General features: G+C 55.1%; 6 protein-coding genes across 6 annotated transcripts; 1 reads left to right on the top strand and 5 right to left on the bottom strand.

Annotated features, from left to right (window-relative positions):
• Positions 1 to 1,055: 1,055 nt before the first annotated feature.
• SPSK_09638 (alcohol dehydrogenase (NADP+)) lies at positions 1,056 to 1,970 on the bottom strand (the record flags this gene model as incomplete). Its single annotated transcript, XM_016736210.1, has 2 exons — positions 1,056 to 1,874; positions 1,908 to 1,970. The coding sequence occupies 2 exons, from the start codon at positions 1,968 to 1,970 to the stop codon at positions 1,056 to 1,058; spliced, it is 882 nt and encodes a 293-aa protein (XP_016586953.1).
• A 653-nt stretch (positions 1,971 to 2,623) lies between these two features.
• On the bottom strand, positions 2,624 to 3,801 carry SPSK_09418 (uncharacterized protein; the record flags this gene model as incomplete). Its single annotated transcript, XM_016735990.1, has 2 exons — positions 2,624 to 2,765; positions 2,846 to 3,801. The coding sequence occupies 2 exons, from the start codon at positions 3,799 to 3,801 to the stop codon at positions 2,624 to 2,626; spliced, it is 1,098 nt and encodes a 365-aa protein (XP_016586952.1).
• A 1,772-nt stretch (positions 3,802 to 5,573) lies between these two features.
• Positions 5,574 to 5,825, bottom strand: SPSK_10174 (uncharacterized protein; the record flags this gene model as incomplete). Its single annotated transcript, XM_016736724.1, has 1 exon — positions 5,574 to 5,825. The coding sequence occupies one exon, from the start codon at positions 5,823 to 5,825 to the stop codon at positions 5,574 to 5,576; it is 252 nt and encodes an 83-aa protein (XP_016586951.1).
• A 474-nt stretch (positions 5,826 to 6,299) lies between these two features.
• On the bottom strand, positions 6,300 to 8,324 carry SPSK_08780 (uncharacterized protein; the record flags this gene model as incomplete). Its single annotated transcript, XM_016735367.1, has 1 exon — positions 6,300 to 8,324. The coding sequence occupies one exon, from the start codon at positions 8,322 to 8,324 to the stop codon at positions 6,300 to 6,302; it is 2,025 nt and encodes a 674-aa protein (XP_016586950.1).
• Positions 8,325 to 11,017: 2,693 nt separating this feature from the next.
• SPSK_09724 (uncharacterized protein) lies at positions 11,018 to 11,815 on the bottom strand (the record flags this gene model as incomplete). Its single annotated transcript, XM_016736294.1, has 1 exon — positions 11,018 to 11,815. The coding sequence occupies one exon, from the start codon at positions 11,813 to 11,815 to the stop codon at positions 11,018 to 11,020; it is 798 nt and encodes a 265-aa protein (XP_016586949.1).
• A 2,157-nt stretch (positions 11,816 to 13,972) lies between these two features.
• SPSK_08354 (ankyrin repeat-containing protein) lies at positions 13,973 to 17,774 on the top strand (the record flags this gene model as incomplete). Its single annotated transcript, XM_016734954.1, has 2 exons — positions 13,973 to 14,297; positions 14,371 to 17,774. The coding sequence occupies 2 exons, from the start codon at positions 13,973 to 13,975 to the stop codon at positions 17,772 to 17,774; spliced, it is 3,729 nt and encodes a 1,242-aa protein (XP_016586948.1).
• Positions 17,775 to 18,218: the final 444 nt, after the last annotated feature.

Here is an 18,218-nt window from a genome sequence, read left to right as displayed (position 1 = left end):
ACTGGACGGAGAGGAGATACAATGACCTTTTTGTTTTTGTAGGACTATGAGGAGGGGTTGAGGGGTCATGAAACAATACGACACAACAAACGACTTTATCTCGCCAGCGTCATTCAGAGGCCTGCTATCCAATCATGGCAAGCACGTCTCCATAGTCGACCCGATCAATACGTTCCGCGTGGTCGGGGATACGCAATTGTAGAGTCCACAAAATCGACCGTACACCTCGCGACGGGTTCCCTCATGTTCCGGACCAACTCGGCCCAGCACACTGCCAAGGTCGATAGCTGTAGTTGTTGGATAGCATATAGTGCTGACGACCTAGATGCGGAGACACGACTCGCGCAAGTCGGCAACAAAACGACGCGAGATGTGGAAGGCTGTGCGGAGTACGACATACATTTCGTGAGCATCCACAACCTGCTGGGGATTGACCACGAATTGCGACAAAAGGCTGTCCGTGAGGGGAAGCTGTCACCATACACTGCAAATGTGTTTGCTGAATAAATCTGAGATCCTGCAAACCGGCCCTAGGCGATGTCATCGACGCCTTTTCAGACTGTCTGTTATAATAAGCTTAGAGACAAGAGTGGTGCCGCTAATTGCTCACGCCCAACGACAGTGAGGACTAATGCAGTACTCCGACCGACGTAAGCACAGCTGAGCGCGGAGTTACGAAAAAGAGCCAGTCAGGCAGTAGACGACGGGCCAGGATGACAAAGACACTGCAAACACGTCCCGTGCCGGCCTCCAAGCGGACGAAGGGTGTGGCAAATCGCGTGACAGTGGGCCGTACAAGAGGAGCGATGCACCCATGTCCTTAATGTATCTTCCTGTGCCCGGAGAATATGGCCGGTCGCCACTCGTAGTGAGGCATGCTCGACAGAAAAGGGCCACCGCTGCAGCGACGTACAGGTGACTGCGCGTTGCTCGAGGTCGATGACAAGGCGGTTGAAGCCAAAGAATCAGAGACTGCTACATTCAGCCTATTTTTTTTTTCTTTTTTCCTCTCTTCATTGACACAGCGACACAGACACGCAGCGTGGCCGTACACACTACTCTGCATCCGTTGGATCCCAGTCGGTCACGAGGTGCTCGTCCATTGCATCCAGCGCCGCCATGTCCTCGGCCGACAACTCAAACCCGTTGACGTCGGCATTCTCGGCCATCCGCGCCCGCTTGGTACTCTTGGGCAGCGGCACCATGCCGTGCTGCAGCGACCAGCGCACCAAGACCTGCGCCGGCGTGCATTCGTACTTCTGCGCGAGCCGCGTCACGGCAGGGTGCTGGATCCGCATCCCGCGCGTCAACGGCGCATACGCCTCCACCACGATGCCGTGCCGCGCGCACGCGTCGCGGATGTCGGTGCGCGTGTTGAAGGGGTGCGACTCGATCTGGTTGACGACGGGCGCGACGCGCAGGCCGCTGTGCTGCAGGAGCTCCTCGACGTGCTGCGGGCCGTAGTTGGACACGCCGCCCGAGCGCACCTCGCCCGCCGCGATGGCGTCCTCGACGGCGCGCCAGCTGGTCCACCGCGCCGCGGGACCCCCCAAGGGGCTGTGCAGCAAAAAGAGGTCAATGTAGCCGAGGCCGCAGGCCGCCACCGACTCGCGGATGGACGCGCGCACGGTGTCGTAGGACGTGCTGTTCTCGGCGAGCTTGGATGTGTAAAAGACGTCGGCGCGCGTCAGGCCGTGGCGGGCCAGTCCCTCCTGCAACGCCTGCCCCGCCTCGCGCTCGTTGTCGTACATCTGCGCACAGTCAAAGCCGCGGTAGCCCTCGGCGAGACCGGCCTCGACGGAGGCGCTGGCTTCGGCGCGCGACATCTCAAAGAGGCCGAGCTGTATCTGCGGCATCGTATGGCCGTCGGCCAGCTGTCCACGGGTCAGCGGATGTGATCAACACACACATTGCTCGGGCATGGAGAGTACCTTGACGCGACTGGCAAGCGTATACTTGGTCGAGGCCATTGTGTTGGTCGGCTGATGAAGTAGGAATGGAATCTATGTCGTGGAAGGTTTGACTGGTATTTGAGTTGCGAGTTCCAAGTTGGCTGATTTCCCGATCAGTGCCTCGTTCATTTTTGTTTGCCATCGGACACGTCGTGGTTCTGCGCAGGCCGTCAGACCCCTCGATAGACGTCAGCCTCCTCGATATCCGTCAGCTCCCGGGGTCTTCGTCAGCCCCGCGATATTGGTGATTGTCAGTCGAAGACGTGACTAATATTCTAGGCCGCGCCAGCCGCGCCAGGGCCGCACCAAGTGGCGATACCGAGGTAGGGGAGCCGTAGTCATCGTTCGGTTTGTCCTTTGTGGAAAATGGCGATTCCTGTCTACGGTAGACGACCCGAGATTTGATATGCTGTGAGTATTATCATGTCGACGACAGTAAGAACGTATAATCTATATCCAACAATGTGAGCTACTGCACGATGTTGGAATTGTTTTTCCTGTTCATTTTCGTTGAAGAATAAAACGAAGAGCGGAATGCAAAAAGCAGAAATAAATGCAGAATATTGAAAATTATATGCGAGTAAAACAATTAACCAGTCGATGAATAAAAGTGCTGTGAAACAGCCCCCCATGAGTCCCCTCAATGCATTCAAACAGAAGCACACTCCATCCTACGCGCCCACACAAATGTAGTAGCCAGCCGGCAGGCTTTCACAGGACGTCTTGCACGAGCTGATGATGGGCAGCAGACCGGAGAGGCCACAGAGAACCGAGCCATCCGCGCCGCGCGAGAGATTCGTGTTCCACGTGAGTCTGCACGCACGTTAGTACCGCACATTGTGAGCAGCATATTTCCCGACCAGGCGTGTCCGAGTGCAGCCAACCCCACCTACAGGTTCACCAGTTGCACGTCCTCCTTGTCCGACACCGAATCACACGTGTCGCCCGCCTGTATGCGGTAGTACTGCGTGCAGCCGCTCACGGTGCCTTTGAGAACGGGCGAGGGCGTCGCAGCCGGCGGCGCCCGACCGGGGCCCGTACGTGTCGGCTGCGGGAACCAGAGCGTGGACGACGGCAGGGTGCCGCCGTTGCCGTCGTCGCCTCCACCAAAGACGATGACCGTGGTCGTGACGGTCGGCAGCGGGAGGCCGGTTGTTGGTGGTCGGCTTGTTGGCGTGGTCGGCCCGCCTCCGGCTGTCACAATGGCTGTTGAGGTGACGATGGTGACGCTGGTCCGCAGGATGGTTGATATAAATGTGGACACAGCGGTGGACGCAACAGTCGTGGTTGTCCGGACGGTGGAGACGGATAGGACAGTCGACGTGCGGGTGACGACGGCTGTGGAGGTGACGGTGGACGTTCTTGTCGCCGCGATGTCGGACGTCTCGGTGGCGGTCGCCGTAACAAAAGACGTGGAGACGATGACCGACGTGGAGGTGACTATGCTGGTGGCCACTGCGGTTCGAGACACCGTGACCGTCTCGGTGAGCCACACAACAGACGTGGCCACTGGCCCAGCCGGGGCACTTCCACTGCCGCTGTTGCTGCCGCTGCCACCGCTGCCACCATTGCACGTTCCAAATGCCGCATTGCAGCCCGTGCCGCAGTAGGTATCGGCGTCGCCACAGTACCCGTGCTCGGAACAGCACTTGCCAAAGGATGAGCCGTCACATGTTACTCCGTTGCCGCAGGTGCCGTCGGTGCTCGTAATGAGTGTCGAGGCCTGTGCTGGCGAAGACTCTGTCGACGATGCAAGACTGTCGGCAAGGTCGCGAACGCCATGTGCTGATGCCGTAGCGGTGACGATGGAGGCCGCTGTGGCAAACAGAATGGTCCACTGTCGCCACATGTTCGATTGCTTATCGCGAGCGCAGCGCAACAACCTTGGACGAGCAAACAATCGCCATACGGCGTCACTGCCGCAGGATGTTCTGACTATACATATACCAAAAACAAAATTTTCTGTGCCGTCATAGTGCAGACGCCAGAGCAACGCTACTATATTGGCTACAATTCCTGGTTTATTTCGTGTCCCCAAAATAGACCCGGGACGAGCAAAATCTGAGCTACATACTCGTCTGGACATGCAAAGACGGCCAGGGCCCTCTGGCCAGGGCAAATCTTGCCTCTTTTGCTACGGACAGCGGACATCTGGGGCGGGGAAGAACCGTCACGGGTGGACTTTCCGACTGCTTGGCTTTTTGCAGGCCGCTGGCAAACAATCTACAGCCAATATCAATGTTCGTAATGGCAAATATCACCTGCAATGTCGGATCTCTGCAAAGTGCACCGGCAAATTAACAAAAGGCCACTGGCTCGTGCCTCTTGGCGGACCGGGTAATATGACAGCCGGCGGAACCATGGTTCGGTAACATGTTATTTGGCCGTTGGCTAGGCCATCGCGCGTAGCTTCTCGTCTCCTCAGCTCCTCAGTCACCTCCTTCTGTTGGATGGGCCACGATACCTCTGCCGACCGGACCACACGCACCGCCCGCCAGACCGGGGGTTCTCGGCCTTGCGCTGCGCACACTTGGCCTCGCCGTCCTATGTTCAGGGGATTTCCGCGGCGAATAGCAAATGTATCTCGTCGGCCGTGTGCTGGCTGGACTCGGGGTACAAACCTAGCGGATGGAAATGCCGAGAGAATTGCTGCTGCTAAACTGTACACGCTCTTCACAGTCGACGGCAGCGGCAATATATGCAAAGACGAGTACCAGGGTGCCGTTTCAATGTGCGTACTTGCCTGCTCCGCGACGTATACTTCTCTCGCTCGCCCTCCTCTGGTGCTTGGGTCGTCACAGCCGCAAATCCATGTACCACATCTCCACAAGTCCATTCTCACGTCTTTCATTGGTTCGTAGCCTTTGAGCTGTAAAAGCATTGCGTTAGGCCCATCATAATATCCATATGTTAGACTTCACACGCTCATAGTGAGATACGTTCACAGATTGGGCGGTATCACACGCCGGATTGGCCCATTCTCGAACGTGCACAAACTCGCCCTGTTCGCCTTCTGCAGCAACATCACAGTTCACAGAACTTGTCGGCTGCACGTCAGCCACCAAATACACACACCTCCAGATTCGAAGCACCCATATTCCAAATGCTTGCGGTCGTCGCTAACATCAAACATATGCATTTTGTGAACCGTAGGCAGGTGCAGGGGTCAAGGATACCGTCGGCCCCCAAATGTGCTGCAATACCACACACACTTGTAGCATCATACAGTCTTTACAGGCGCCCGTGGAGTAACGACGGCCAATACAAACCGCCTAGCTAGGCAGCAGCTCGCTTTTCTGCACATTTGTGTCATATCGACAACCACTCTCCTTGCCATTATGAATGGCAAAATCGATGTGCTCGTTGTCCAGGGCGAACCTGCTGACTATGAAAAAAAATCTCCTACTATTATTATGCTTTGCAGTGTGTTCCAATCTGCGCCTTTTGCGTCACGGCTTGCGTATAAAGAACGTTGTATCTTCTTTTTTTGTCCGGTGATGTGAGAAAGAGATACTGTATGCAATAAGATACTTGCTTCCCGTATGCCTTACATGTAGGTAAAGTGTAAGAAATCCTGTCAACGTGTCGAAAAATCAAAACTAATCCCTCTTTTGTCATCCTTCATACAGGCCAGCCACGGGCCGGTGCGCACTTTTGTCCAGATGACGTCCAGTTCGACACGAGAGGGCTTTGACAATCGGCGAGGCCAGTGGCGTTGCAGTCTCCGCGGACGTCGAGGCCCAACATCCACATGCATTGAAGCATGAACGGACACAGTCCGAGGACTCCATTGACCCTCTGCACTGGAGCGTGGAACAGTTCCAAGAGGAAATCGCTGGCTGGGAGGGGGCCTTCGGCGAGGCGCAGATTCATGATCCTCTCGAGGCGTCTCTGCCAATTTACGTGGAAACCTTCTTGACCGAAAATAAGCAGGTATATTTCACAGCTCCAGATGGGCAGCAGTTCACAGTAGATGTCAAGGATTGGAGCAAGTCGTTTGTATTTACGGAGGATGAGCAGGTGGACTGTTTGTTATATGTCCCGCCCTTTACGACAGGCGGGTTTTATACTTTTAAACATAAAGATGGCGGAGGCTTGCAGCAAAAAGGGAAGGGCACAGAAAACCGTAAAAATGCAGGGGGAAGAAAGCGTCGACGATAGTCAAAGTCTTACATACACGGTAGCTTGACTACTTGTTAGAATTTGTGAACAGAATTGATTTAATACCCATATCCAAATATTGACCGATTTCCACCGCTGCTCTTCAACGCTACCTCGGTGCCCGAATTTATTATGATCTGTTAATATATGTCTTTGTTTATATACCTATCTTTCTCGTCGTCAACTTTACGACATCTTAAGGCGACTCAGTGCCCCTGGCGCATCAGCTTGCACAACGCCATCTCGCCATACTTCCACCGACATGGCATCGTAATGCTTGAGTTGCTTCGGGCTACCCGTTGCAGGCAAACGATCGCCCTGGGCCGGCATCTGCGGCAAAACGGTGCCAGCAAAACCCCGTTCGACTTGAGTGTTGGCCCACCAAAAAATAGTCTCTGTGGCATGACGGGACATGGTACGGATTTTGTCCCACTCGGTGGGCTGAATGGGGTTTGCTTCCAAGGCTGCCGTAAGCGTAGCATCCAGAGGTGAATCGGGTGCCGGCGGGGGCGGAATGATTCGAGCAGGCGGCATCGGTGTGGACCTGTTGAGGAAGAAGCCATCGTCTTGGTCAGTATCGGCACCCGGGACTAGCCAGGTCCAGTGGGAATATGTCCAGCGGTGGCCGCATGTCACATGCGCGCGAATCTCCAACTCGACGTCCTCGACGCGCATCACGCCAAATGGGGGCCAAGGATGCAAGGGCATGTACTGAAAGTTCTCATCCGGAGGGTAATTTCTGGTAAACGCATGCCGCAACCGACACACGTGGGCACGGGACACAAGGCCGGCACCCTGTGGCGAGGCCGATAGTAAGTCATGTAAAAAGCAGGCCTGTAGGCCCGTCCAAGCGGCCGCCATCCCTCTTGAGACCAAATAACCCGCAGACTGGAGGTGGGACAGGTACCAATAAACGCTTTGCAAGAAGCGGCCGTGTCCACAAAGAGCGACACCAAGCCACAAGGGAGCCGAACGCGTCCCCGAGAGCACTTTAGCAAAAAGCTCAAAGTCGCCATCGGGCCGGGTGGCACCGGTTTCCGTCCACAGGATTGGTATGACGATGGCAGCGGCGGGTTGGATCCAGGCACCAGCCAAGTGGCAAGGCACGTCACGCTCCCAGAAGGCACTGAAGAGAGCCGAACCAATCACCCACGGCGCGAGGCTGAGCGACAAGTAGTAGCTGAGGTTAGCGAATTCGCTGGACAAAGGGCAGTTGGCAAGATCGCAGGCGGGATCAATGGCATCAACGTCATGAACACGGCCACGGCCACGTCCACGACCTCGACCTGGACCTCGGCCACGACCGCGGCTACCACCACGGCCAATATCGGTGCCTAGCCTTGGCCGTGGCAAGCAGATGGGGTTCTCTTCACGCCAAAATGTGTGGCTATGCAGTGGAAAGGTGAGCGCGGCAGCGAACGCGGCGGAACTCTGGCTGCCGAGACGGAAGAAGGCGCACATGCGGGCGAGGTAGCGCGCGGCCTGTCGCGCCGTGGGAGGTGTCTCCGCCACGGCGTCGATCTCGTCGGCATCCGTGGCGACAGCGACGCGCCCCAGGCCCTCTTCGGCCACATCGACGGCCCATGGCGTCAAGCCGCCGTCCGCAAGCACCCAGCCAGCGCCCGGGGCGGTGATGGCACGCCACCATCGCCGTTCGGCCGGCGTGGCGTACGGGAGCGACACAGTCTGTTGCGTATTGTCATGCTGCACGCCATCGGTCTGGCCGTCGACGTTGCAAGTGTCTTCGTCGCGGTACTCGACGGACACGCCCTGCCGCTCGGCGAGGCTAGCACTCAGCACATAGGCCCAGCCCAGCGCCAGCCACGCCACGCCATTGTGGGGCGTGCCTGGCCACGTTGCAAATGACATGCTCTCCGCCGGCGCCACCGTCACGCGGATGCGGTACTTTGTTCGCAGTGAAAACTTCTCCTTTGGTCCCTGTAGATTGCGATGCGCACACGGTTTGAGGGGAGCCCCCGTCCAGAACGGCATGCCGTAGATCGTGTCGGCATCGCGCGGCAGCGAGTCCGGCAGCGCCGGTGTGCGGAACAGCGCACGCTGCACATCCAGAGCCTTGGGCGCTGCGGCCGCTGCTGTGCTGGGCAGCGCTAGGGCCTGGGCGAGCGCCTGCTGCCAGTGTGCGCGGCTTCGTGCAAACACGCGCTCGGCGTCCTCGCCGTCGTACGTCGGTATTGTCGATGGCGAGTCCATGGCGCTGCGTCATGTGGTTTGCGGATGCAACACGGCGTATTGAGCAAAGGGCGCGCGCAAGAAGCGCATGGGGCACCAGGTACGTGTATACCGGACGGAGTGTTGCGCGTCAAAGCCGTTTGAATGTTTTTGTTTTGATGAAACCTGAGATTGGATGAGATGGACGTGCTAGTCACATGGCTATATTTTCGTGTCATCCCCGCCTTCAAGTTGCTAATTGAGTTTCACGTGACTAAATAATGCCTGTTTGTCGAAGTGCCTTCATACGAGAGCGCGCACGAGGCCACAAAAGAAAAGACCCAGGTCTGCCAGAGATGATAGAACAGAGAAAATACTTGGACCGATGTACGAAGGAAACAAGGGGCGGCTCGAAGAATAGAAATAACTAATTGGCGCCTCCAGGAACGCAGGGACCATAAGAGAAGAGAACGCTAAGGGGGCCGCTAGAACCAGAAATTGCAAAGTTTCAGGCACAAGCGGAGGTTAAAAATAGTCAAGATTCGCTAATAAAAATAAAAATAAAACATACGTTGTGTTTGGCACTTAAGAGAACAATGCTGTAAGATCCCCAGGCCTGGCAAGGGTCGGTAGCTTATCCCCTTGAGGCCGAAAATATGACTTTTTTTTGTGGGCCTCTTGTGGGGAGGTGAGTACTTTTACTTACTTCTATGGCAGGGGGTAACGCGTAGTCCTCTAGACAACACGCCATACATTTTTCTATGGCAGCGCGTCTCAGGCATAACATCGCTACTTTTTTCTGGAATTTACGTGAAGATGCCACCGAAAAGGAGTAAAAACATCAAACAAAAAGAAGCCACTACGCCGGCCAAAAAAATAAACAAAAAATCGAAAAAAACACCTAGAAAAGCACCTGTCTCTACACTTGAATCTGCACCTCTCAAACCTGTGCCTACACCCTCAGATATACGGTATATTCTGACTCCTTATTCACCATTCAAAACTATGGAAAAGAAGCAATTCGCCCGGCAAATCTCTCCTGATTTACCTCGTGATCCTTTCGAAATATTCGTTCTCTTTTGCCCTCTCTCTCTCGTGGCAGAATAGGCTGTCTATATAAATGCTAGACGGTCTAGTCACTAGCAGCCTACTTATACAGAAGAGCTCTACGTTTTCTTCGGTATTTTAATATATATATTATATATCACCTTACCGTCAATTGACGCTTATTAGGACACTTCTCCAACCTCCACTATCCATCCTATCACTAGATTTATGGTACGGGATAGATTCGTCGGGTTATATAGGCGTTTTTGTACGTGGGACACGTTGGATAAATCAAAATCAACAGTATTCGAAAAAATCAAAGGCTGGAGCGACCATTTACAGCTTACTTCGACTACATTTTGGCGACCTTCTAGTGATGTCAGCGTCGACGAAGCTATGGTTCGATTTACAGGCCGAAGTAAAGACATCGTGCATCTACCGAATAAGTTAATCCCGGTAGGATATAAGATCTGGGTCGTCGCCGATGCTGGCTACTTTTTGAAGTGGTCTTTTCATTCAAAAGGTGAAGGACCTGTCGAATATAAACAACAAGAGGGCCTCGCACCTACACAAGGCATTGTTATTGATCTTCTTGATCGATTACCATCACCGCCTTCTTCTTCGTATGGTTACCATTGTTTTATGGATAATCTATTTACATCACCACAGTTATTCGAAGAGCTGCGAAAACGAGGTATTTCAGCCACCGGGACAACACGCCATAATCGTATCGACAGTAAACAAATGTCGACATTACGTACGGAGGATAAAACCAAGGATCATATACCATGGGGCACCGTATATGCCAGAAAACATAAGGATACCGACGTTATGCAATTCGGCTTCAAGGATAACGCATTTGTGCTTCTTTTGAGTACTTTTTTCAATGGCTGGGAAGATCCTGTCGAAAGACTTCGTCGAAGGCCAGCAAAAACATCAACAAGTACAAAAACCGCACGTCTACCTTTTAGCAACGAGTCTACGAAAAACCTCATGATACCAAGTATCATAGATTCATATAATCACCATATGAATAGCGTCGATATTGGTGATCAATTACGTGCTGGATTTCAGTCAAAAAGACGAATAAGACGAGGTGGGCAACAAACACTTCTTTTCTTCTTTTTATTTGAAATATCTATTTCAAACGCATACCTTTTACGACGGTATAACAACAACGACGAAAAAAGTAATTATGGCTCTTTTCGACAGCAACTTTTTGAGCAAATCTTCACGAAGTTCGGTCAACAAGTCGCCTTACGGAGCCATAAAAACCATACGGGCACACCTTACATTCACACGCCCGTAACTATAAATCATACGACGATTCGGCTACAAAAGCGACAATTTTGTGTCTATTGCTCTTCAAAAAAGCGTAATATGCTGTTTTTCGAGCCTCAACTTGCCAGGGCACCTCTCCAGAAGGCTCGAATTAACACGGGATGCCAGGAGTGCGGCGTTACGTTGTACCAAAATTCAAAAAGAGACTGTTGGGCGCGGTGGCATCGGTGGGCTAATTCAGGGGCTGGAAATGGCGCTGAACAGGTGTGACTTATTTTTAGGTGGTGGGGTAATGTATTTGTTTGTATCTTTTGGTCATGTGGAGCCTAATTGACCAATTATAAGGTGCGGCTGAAAAAAGTCATATTTTCGGCCTCAAGGGGATAATCCTTGCTGTAGATCCATCACTACAGAGACCCCGCTATGTTGAACCCAGCCGAGACCCCTTTCAGTCCCAACTGCGCACCCTCCAACCCCAATACCAGTTTGCCACTGACATGCAGCGAGAAGAGCCTCAGTGCCGTTATCACCGTCATCAAGGCCCAGCGGTCGCCCAGCTTCTCGGTGCCCATCAGGTAGAGCGAAAAGCCGTGGGTGGAGCCTATCCATTTCATCCTCCATGCAAGGATGGCGACCGTCTCGTAGCCACCTGCTGCGGGTGACAACGCGGAGAGCTGCGTGCTGTTACCCGCCATGCTGCCACTGCGCGCTTGGGCCGTCGGGGAGCGGGACGAGAGCCGCACGAGTCTGAATCCGCCGGACGCAGCCGCGTTGTCTTCGCCCTTGCGGATCTTCCGCCACTCGAACTCCTCGCGCCGCATCTCCTCGCCCGCTTCGATAGCGAAACGCAGCGAGCCGGCCGTGGTAGCGAGGCGCATTTTCTCAATGGCCATTGTGGATGCCTCCTCGTTGGGGTCGAGACACGGTAACAGAACAATGGTGTCCGGGTTGAGGGAGCGGCCCGGGGTTTCGTTGCCCGCTGCGGCGAGGACGGGGTCCTTTCTGCTCATTCCGCTGTGCAGGAGGAGGCCTGGTCTGGCACCCAGCGGCTTTCTGCCGCTGAAGCCGGTGTGCGACTCGACGACATACAAGCACTCGTCCCGGCTGGCACCGCAGAGGTCGAAGGTCTTTATTCGTCCCCAGTTCGAGTATGCATTTACAACGGGTGGGAATAGACGGCTGGGGGAGGAAGACGTCGCCGCCATGTTCAATGATGATTTCTGTCATGAACTGTATCAAAGAGATTGTGGTTTAGGACCTCTGGCATCCATGGGACTACGAAGGGCAGGGGGATGTGTGTGGAAGATATAGGCTCTCGCCATTGGGGCAGTGCCAGACCACCACTACAACAAAAGAGGTAGGGTTAAAGTAACGCGGTGGTTTGTTGGCCTTTCTCCGTTGGCGAGGTAGCCAGGTCGTGTCAAATAAAGAATGCTCCCTAACATATGTATGTTGTACAATCGTTTTTCAGGGGGACTCGTGGAAACATCGTTTTCCACTGACTAGACCTCGGGCTTTAGTTCAAGGGCACGCGGCCGCATCGGCATCTCTGCTTGGCACTTGGCATCCCAGGCAAAACCGCCGTCCCGGGCCATAGCGTAGCCGTTGCTCTTCCTTTTATCTGTATCCAATTAAGATAGCAGCTTGTGGCATAGCCCCGCCGTAACAGGCCCTCTGCCTCCCCGCGGTTCGGCACCTGCCGCTCTAGCTCTTCGGCTAGTCGCCCAAGTCGGCCTAACAGACTCCCCGTCCGACAAGTATGGGCGTAGGGAATGTAAGGTGCGAGGACCTTGGCCGGAGACAACATCACGCCGGTGCCGTTTTCTGGCGAGATACGAATGCCCGTGACTTGGACAATTACAGTACAGGTATGATATTTCGCTCGTCACAAGCTTGACCTTTATGGCAATCCTCAAATACTTCCCGTAGAGATAGTATGGTATCGGCGTAGGGTCGACAGCGAAAGAATACTACCTCGATGGGGCTGTGCGACGCGTGTCGAAGCGCGCCGCTAAAATTGACGGTACATCGCTACTTATCCAGACGCCTGGGATACGCTGGGGCAAAGAGGCTCTACCGTCGCAGTGGGGAGCGGCCAAGAAATGCTTGTTGCTGTGATCATTACCGCATTCAGTCTCTCGCCATGTTCGCATTGTATTAAGCGTATTCTTGTTGGTGGAGCCCTCACAAGCCGCTTCTATCCCGACGTCCAAGTCTCGCACTTGAGACCACCCATGAGCCGTGGCTACGGTTGGATTCACGACTACGCAACGGCCAATGTCACCACTGGAAGTGGAAGCATCGCTGCTAGTTTGAGTCGTCACGTAGCGAGAATTCTGGCTATAATAATCAAGTATCAGTGCGTCCCGTCTCTTAGGTCAACAATGCAGTGTACTTTGGTCGGGCTCTTTGGGCCCTTGATATCGAACCATGCATGTAACAACAGCCAAACAGGTAACGCTAGCCCAGGCACGACTGGCAGGCTAATGTCATGAGAACCGTAGGTGACGACTGAGTTTTTATTAGAAGGTTTTTAATTAATGTGCTAATGGACAAACCTACTTGCAATGTTTTGAGCAAAAGATCTTCAGTTTATTGTGAAGAGATATTTGAAACATCATTTATATTTCCCTCGCCTTGTACGAAAAATATAGAAATATAAAACAGAAAGAAAATTAAAATAAAAACAAAAACAATAAAAGCTCGACTGTGCCATTCTAGCATTTTGCTTTCGTTTTCTGTGAAATCTCCTTGCATCTAGAGACGATATTTCCAGATAACCGGTGGACCAAAAATTTTTTAGTCAGCGTTCGTCCCCTGTGATTTGCAGACAAAGTAGAGTGCGACTAGTGAGTTTTAGCGTTACAGCCGCTGCCACAAAATGTAACCGCGAGCGCAGGAAAACGTACATAATGCATGTGTTGTTTTTGTTGTTTTCGAAAAGATAGGAAATAAATAAATAGACATATACATGTAGACCTATGTAAAACGAGAGGATACTGCCCTATATTACAGCATGGGGTCTTTTGGAACACTGCAATGTACAACGCCCCGTGAAGACTCTCCAGCTGCGCTGCCGTTTCGTATTTCGTTTTCCAAGCCACATCCTTCCTTCTGCGACCCCACGTACCTGTCGCTTTTAACTGTGGCTCTTCTGTAATGATGCCTATCGCCTCGATCCTCCACAGACTGTCGCCCAGTTACCGCGTGTCTTGGCTGCATGCGCAGCCAAGTCCCCCCGCGCCTGGCCACAAAATATGATTGCGAAATGTCCCAAAACAAATTTGACCTGAATTTGCTTTTTCAAACACATCGACAGACAGCACGGATCGCGCACATCTGAAACCCCGGATGCAAAGGACATGGCAGGCTTCCGCGACAAGCTACACAAATGGCGAGACAGAAAGGGTGACGGGCGGGCACAGCCGGGCGCCGAATCCGACCCCGCATCCGATGCCGCATCGGTTGCTTCCACATCCAAAGTCCGCAAAAACGACCAACACGCGCAATCGGAGCATTTAGAGCGTTCCGGTGACAGCCCGGTTAACCTCGTCCATCGCCCAAAGTCAGATTCGTCGGCCACGGCGCAGTCGCTGTGGGATCGCGCATATGACGCCCTTGGCAAGGACAAGGCGCAACTGGTGCGGGACTATGAAAAACTGCTCTCGCAAGAGGAGCAGATGGCGAGTATGGACCGCGACGTCATTTTATGGTATCGTACACGCGAGGCATACGTTAATTTATACTTTCTGTGATACAGATCCCGCGCTGCAGAGCAACTCCTCCGCACAAGACGCGCCACACAACGACGTGACCCTGGCGCCCGACAGTTCACCGCGGCACAGCCAACTCGACACCGTGATCCGACAGGGGCTACAGCGAGTCGAAGACAAGAAGGCGAAATACACCATCGCCGGCCACGAATTTGTCCTAACCGACCAGGTCGCGCAGGCCGCGGGGTTCGTGCTCTGGGCCAAGGACTGGATCGGCGAGGCCGTCAAGGCGTCGCCCGAGGCGTCCATTGCGTGGGCCGGTGTCTGCATGATTCTGCCGCTCCTCACAAACGCCAAGACGACAGAGGACGCCAACCGCGACGGGTTCACATACGTCACCACCCGCATGCGCTACTACACCGCGCTGGAGCCGTTGCTGACGAAGCTCGGCGAAAACGCCGGGGTCACCGACGCGTTGATCGTAGAAGCCAGCAGCAGCATCATGGACCTCTACCAGCACATCCTCGAGTTCCAGATCAAGAGTGTGCTGCGGTTTTATCAGAGCCGCCTCAAAGGCTACGCAAAAGACACCTTTCTACCAACAGAATGGAAGACGATGCGAGAGGAGATTGAGCGGCTGGAGGCGGCCGCCAACGGCAACCTGAGGCAAATCAACGAGCTCGTGTCGCGACAGGTGCTCGAGTCGCTCGACAAGACGAGCAACGCCTCCCACGACACCATGCTGGGGCTGCTGTCTGTGTCGCAGCAGCAGCTCCGGGTCGCCGAGAAGCACGTGGACATTGCAGAGAAACAGCTTGCGTTCCAGGAAGACGCAGCGCAGCGGGCGCTGACGGACAAGGAAGAAAAGATACACCAGGTCTTCCGCCTGACGGCCGACGGCAAAGACGCGACGTACGAGTGGTACAAGAACCGTGTGGAAGACCGCGTCGAAGGCACATGCCAGTGGTTTCTGACGCACGACCACTTCCAGCAGTGGCTGCGCGAACAGGACTTTGGCCCGCTGCTCGTCTCGGCCGATCCGGGCTGCGGCAAGTCCGTCTTGGCCAAGTACTTGGTCGATCACGCGCTGCCGCAGTCGGCCGCGGCTGCGGCCACCACCACCACCATTTGCTACTTCTTCTTCAAGGACCAGGACCAAAACACCGTGCGCCAGGCACTCTGTGCACTGCTTCACCAGCTCTTTGCCCAGAATCCGGCCTTGATCGAGCACGCGGTGCCGGAATACGCGCGCGACGGCAGCCAACTCGTCCATGCGACAGAATCCCTCTGGCGGATCTTTGACCGTACTGTGCGCGACGCCCGCGCCGGAACTGTCATCGTCGTCCTGGATGCCCTCGACGAATGCGCCGAAGACGAATTCAAGGACCTGATCCGGCACCTGAAGGACCAATTCGACGGCGGCGACCCGGCCCAGGCGCCCCGTCCCAAGCTCAAGCTGCTTCTCACGAGCCGCCCGTACGAGCAAATTGTGTCCCAGTTCGACGGCGACCAGGACCTGCTGGACGCCTTTCCCCACGTCCATATACCCGGCGAGGAACAGTCGGACGCCATCGGCTCCGAAGTCAATCTCGTCATCCAATACCGCGTCAAACGGATGAAGTTACCGGCCCAGGTCCGGGTGCGGTTGACCGACAATCTGCTTGCCGTGTCGCACCGGACCTATCTCTGGATCTACATGGTGTTTGACCACCTCGAAACGGAAAGCTTCAAAAAGACGGCCAAGGGCGTGGATGCGGCCATTGCGACGCTGCCCAAGAGCGTCCCCGAGGCATATGAGCAGATTCTCAACAAATCCAAGAACCACCGCGAGGCCCGGAAAGCCCTGGCCATCGTCTTGGCGGCGCGGCGGCCGTTGACGCTCTCGGAGATGAACGTCGCCATGAACATACAGGACGACAACGTCGGCCACAACGCCTTTGACGACCTGGACCTGGAAGACGACGAGGACTTCAAGCACAATCTGCGCTCGTGGTGCGGCCTGTTCCTCTCCGTCTATCACGGCAAGGTTTACTTTCTCCACCAAACGGCGCGCGAGTTTCTGTTGGCCGATCAGCCTACGTCGCCGTCGCCATCCAACCTGCGCTGGCATCACTCCATCACCGCCCGTCATGCACACACCGTCCTGGCCGAGCTCTGCGTGCTCTATCTGTACGACTTTACGCCGGACGTGGTCTCCTTCACCGATCCAACAGACGCATCGGACGAATGGGACGAACCGGACGAACCGGACGAACCGGACGAACTGGACGAACCGGACGCACCTGATGGGTACGACAACAGACGCATCGCGTTTTTGAATTATTCGGCGTTGCACTGGGCCTTCCACTTTCACGAGGCCGGCATTGCCGACGACGCACGCATCGTGCCGCTGGCGTCCGGCATTTGCGATCCAGAATCCGGGAGCCACGTGACGTGGTCCGCCATCTATTGCGAAGTTCGATTCGGACCGGGCACCGAGGATTTAACGGGCCTGACAGCCGCCGCCTACTTTGGACTCGAGTCGGTCGTGCGGTTCCTGCTCCAAAATGGGGCCGGCGTGAACGTGGGGGACACCTACAGCAGGACGCCGCTGATGCATGCCATCGAAAAGGATCACGAATCCGTCGTACGCCTACTGCTGGAGCACGGTGCCGATGTCGAGGCGGCAGACAAGGACGGCAAGACGCCGCTGTCGTACGCCGCCGAGAACGCAGCCCTGACGCAGCTGCTGCTGGAGGCGGGTGCGCCGATCGAAACGACGAATGCGCATGGCCGGACGCCGCTGTCGTACGCCGCCGAAGAGGGGCACGAGGCCGTCGCGCGGCTGCTGCTCGACAATGGCGCCAACATCGAAACGAAGACGGAAGACGGCTTCACGCCGTTGACGTACGCCGCCCTCTATGGGCACACGGCCGTGGCACGGCTGCTGCTCGACAGGGGCGCCGACACGGCGACAGCAACGGGTGCTGATGCTTGGACGCCGCTATTCTTCGCCGCCAGTGAAGGGTGGGAGGTCATTGTGCGGCTGCTCGTCGAACAAGGCGCCGACATCGAAGCGACGAACGCCAGGGACCAGACGCCATTATGGGTGGCCGCGATGCAGGGCCACGAGGCGATCGTGCGGATCCTGCTTGAGGAAGGCGCCGACGTCAATGTGACGAGCGACCTTCAAATGACGCCATTGTTATGGGCCGCCCTGCGGGGGTACGAGGGCATCGTGCGCTTGCTGCTCGAACGAGGCGCGGACATGGAAGCGATAAATAACGACGGGCAAACGCCGCTGTCGTTGGCGGCTGAGCAGGGGCGCGTGGCCGCTGTGCGGCTGCTGCTGGAGCACGGCGCCAACATCGATACGAGGGACAAGTTTGACAAAACGCCGCTATTTTATGCTGACGACGACGGGTACGACGACGTGGTCGAGCTGTTGGAGTCGTATGGGGCTCAATATTGACGGCGCAGACGCAGTGCGGAGCTCGGTTGGTGCGCCGGTTTGTATGCGATTGCATGGCACCCTGTTGGAATGTACAAATTTGTTCATTCTGCCCCGAAAGTGGCTGCCATCCCAGCTGCGCCAAGCTCAAGTGCATACCTTTGCTGAAAATCGACTCTAGATACAGCGAGCGGAGATCCATGTCGTTGCCGCCTTGCCAGCGTCGTATGTAAACAGCCGCCTGGGATGATTGGGAGGCATACGAAGCAGTGTAAACTTGCCTGTCCCGTTGGGCCAGAGGACTTGAGGCGAAGCCGAGACTTTCGGATGGCCACAGAAAGCGAGGAAGTCCCGCAGCACGCGCAACGGGGACCATGCTTGCAAAGGCCCAGTCGATGACACTGTATTTCGATGCAGAAAGGTAAATAAGAAGGACAAACCAAGGTAAGAGGACATCTGCCTCTG

Source organism: Sporothrix schenckii (assembly GCF_000961545.1).
Source record: "Sporothrix schenckii 1099-18 chromosome Unknown Cont44, whole genome shotgun sequence".
Taxonomy (NCBI): domain Eukaryota; kingdom Fungi; phylum Ascomycota; class Sordariomycetes; order Ophiostomatales; family Ophiostomataceae; genus Sporothrix; species Sporothrix schenckii.
The sequence above is the reverse complement of the archived record's forward strand: the minus strand, read 5'-3'. Positions and strand labels throughout refer to the sequence as shown.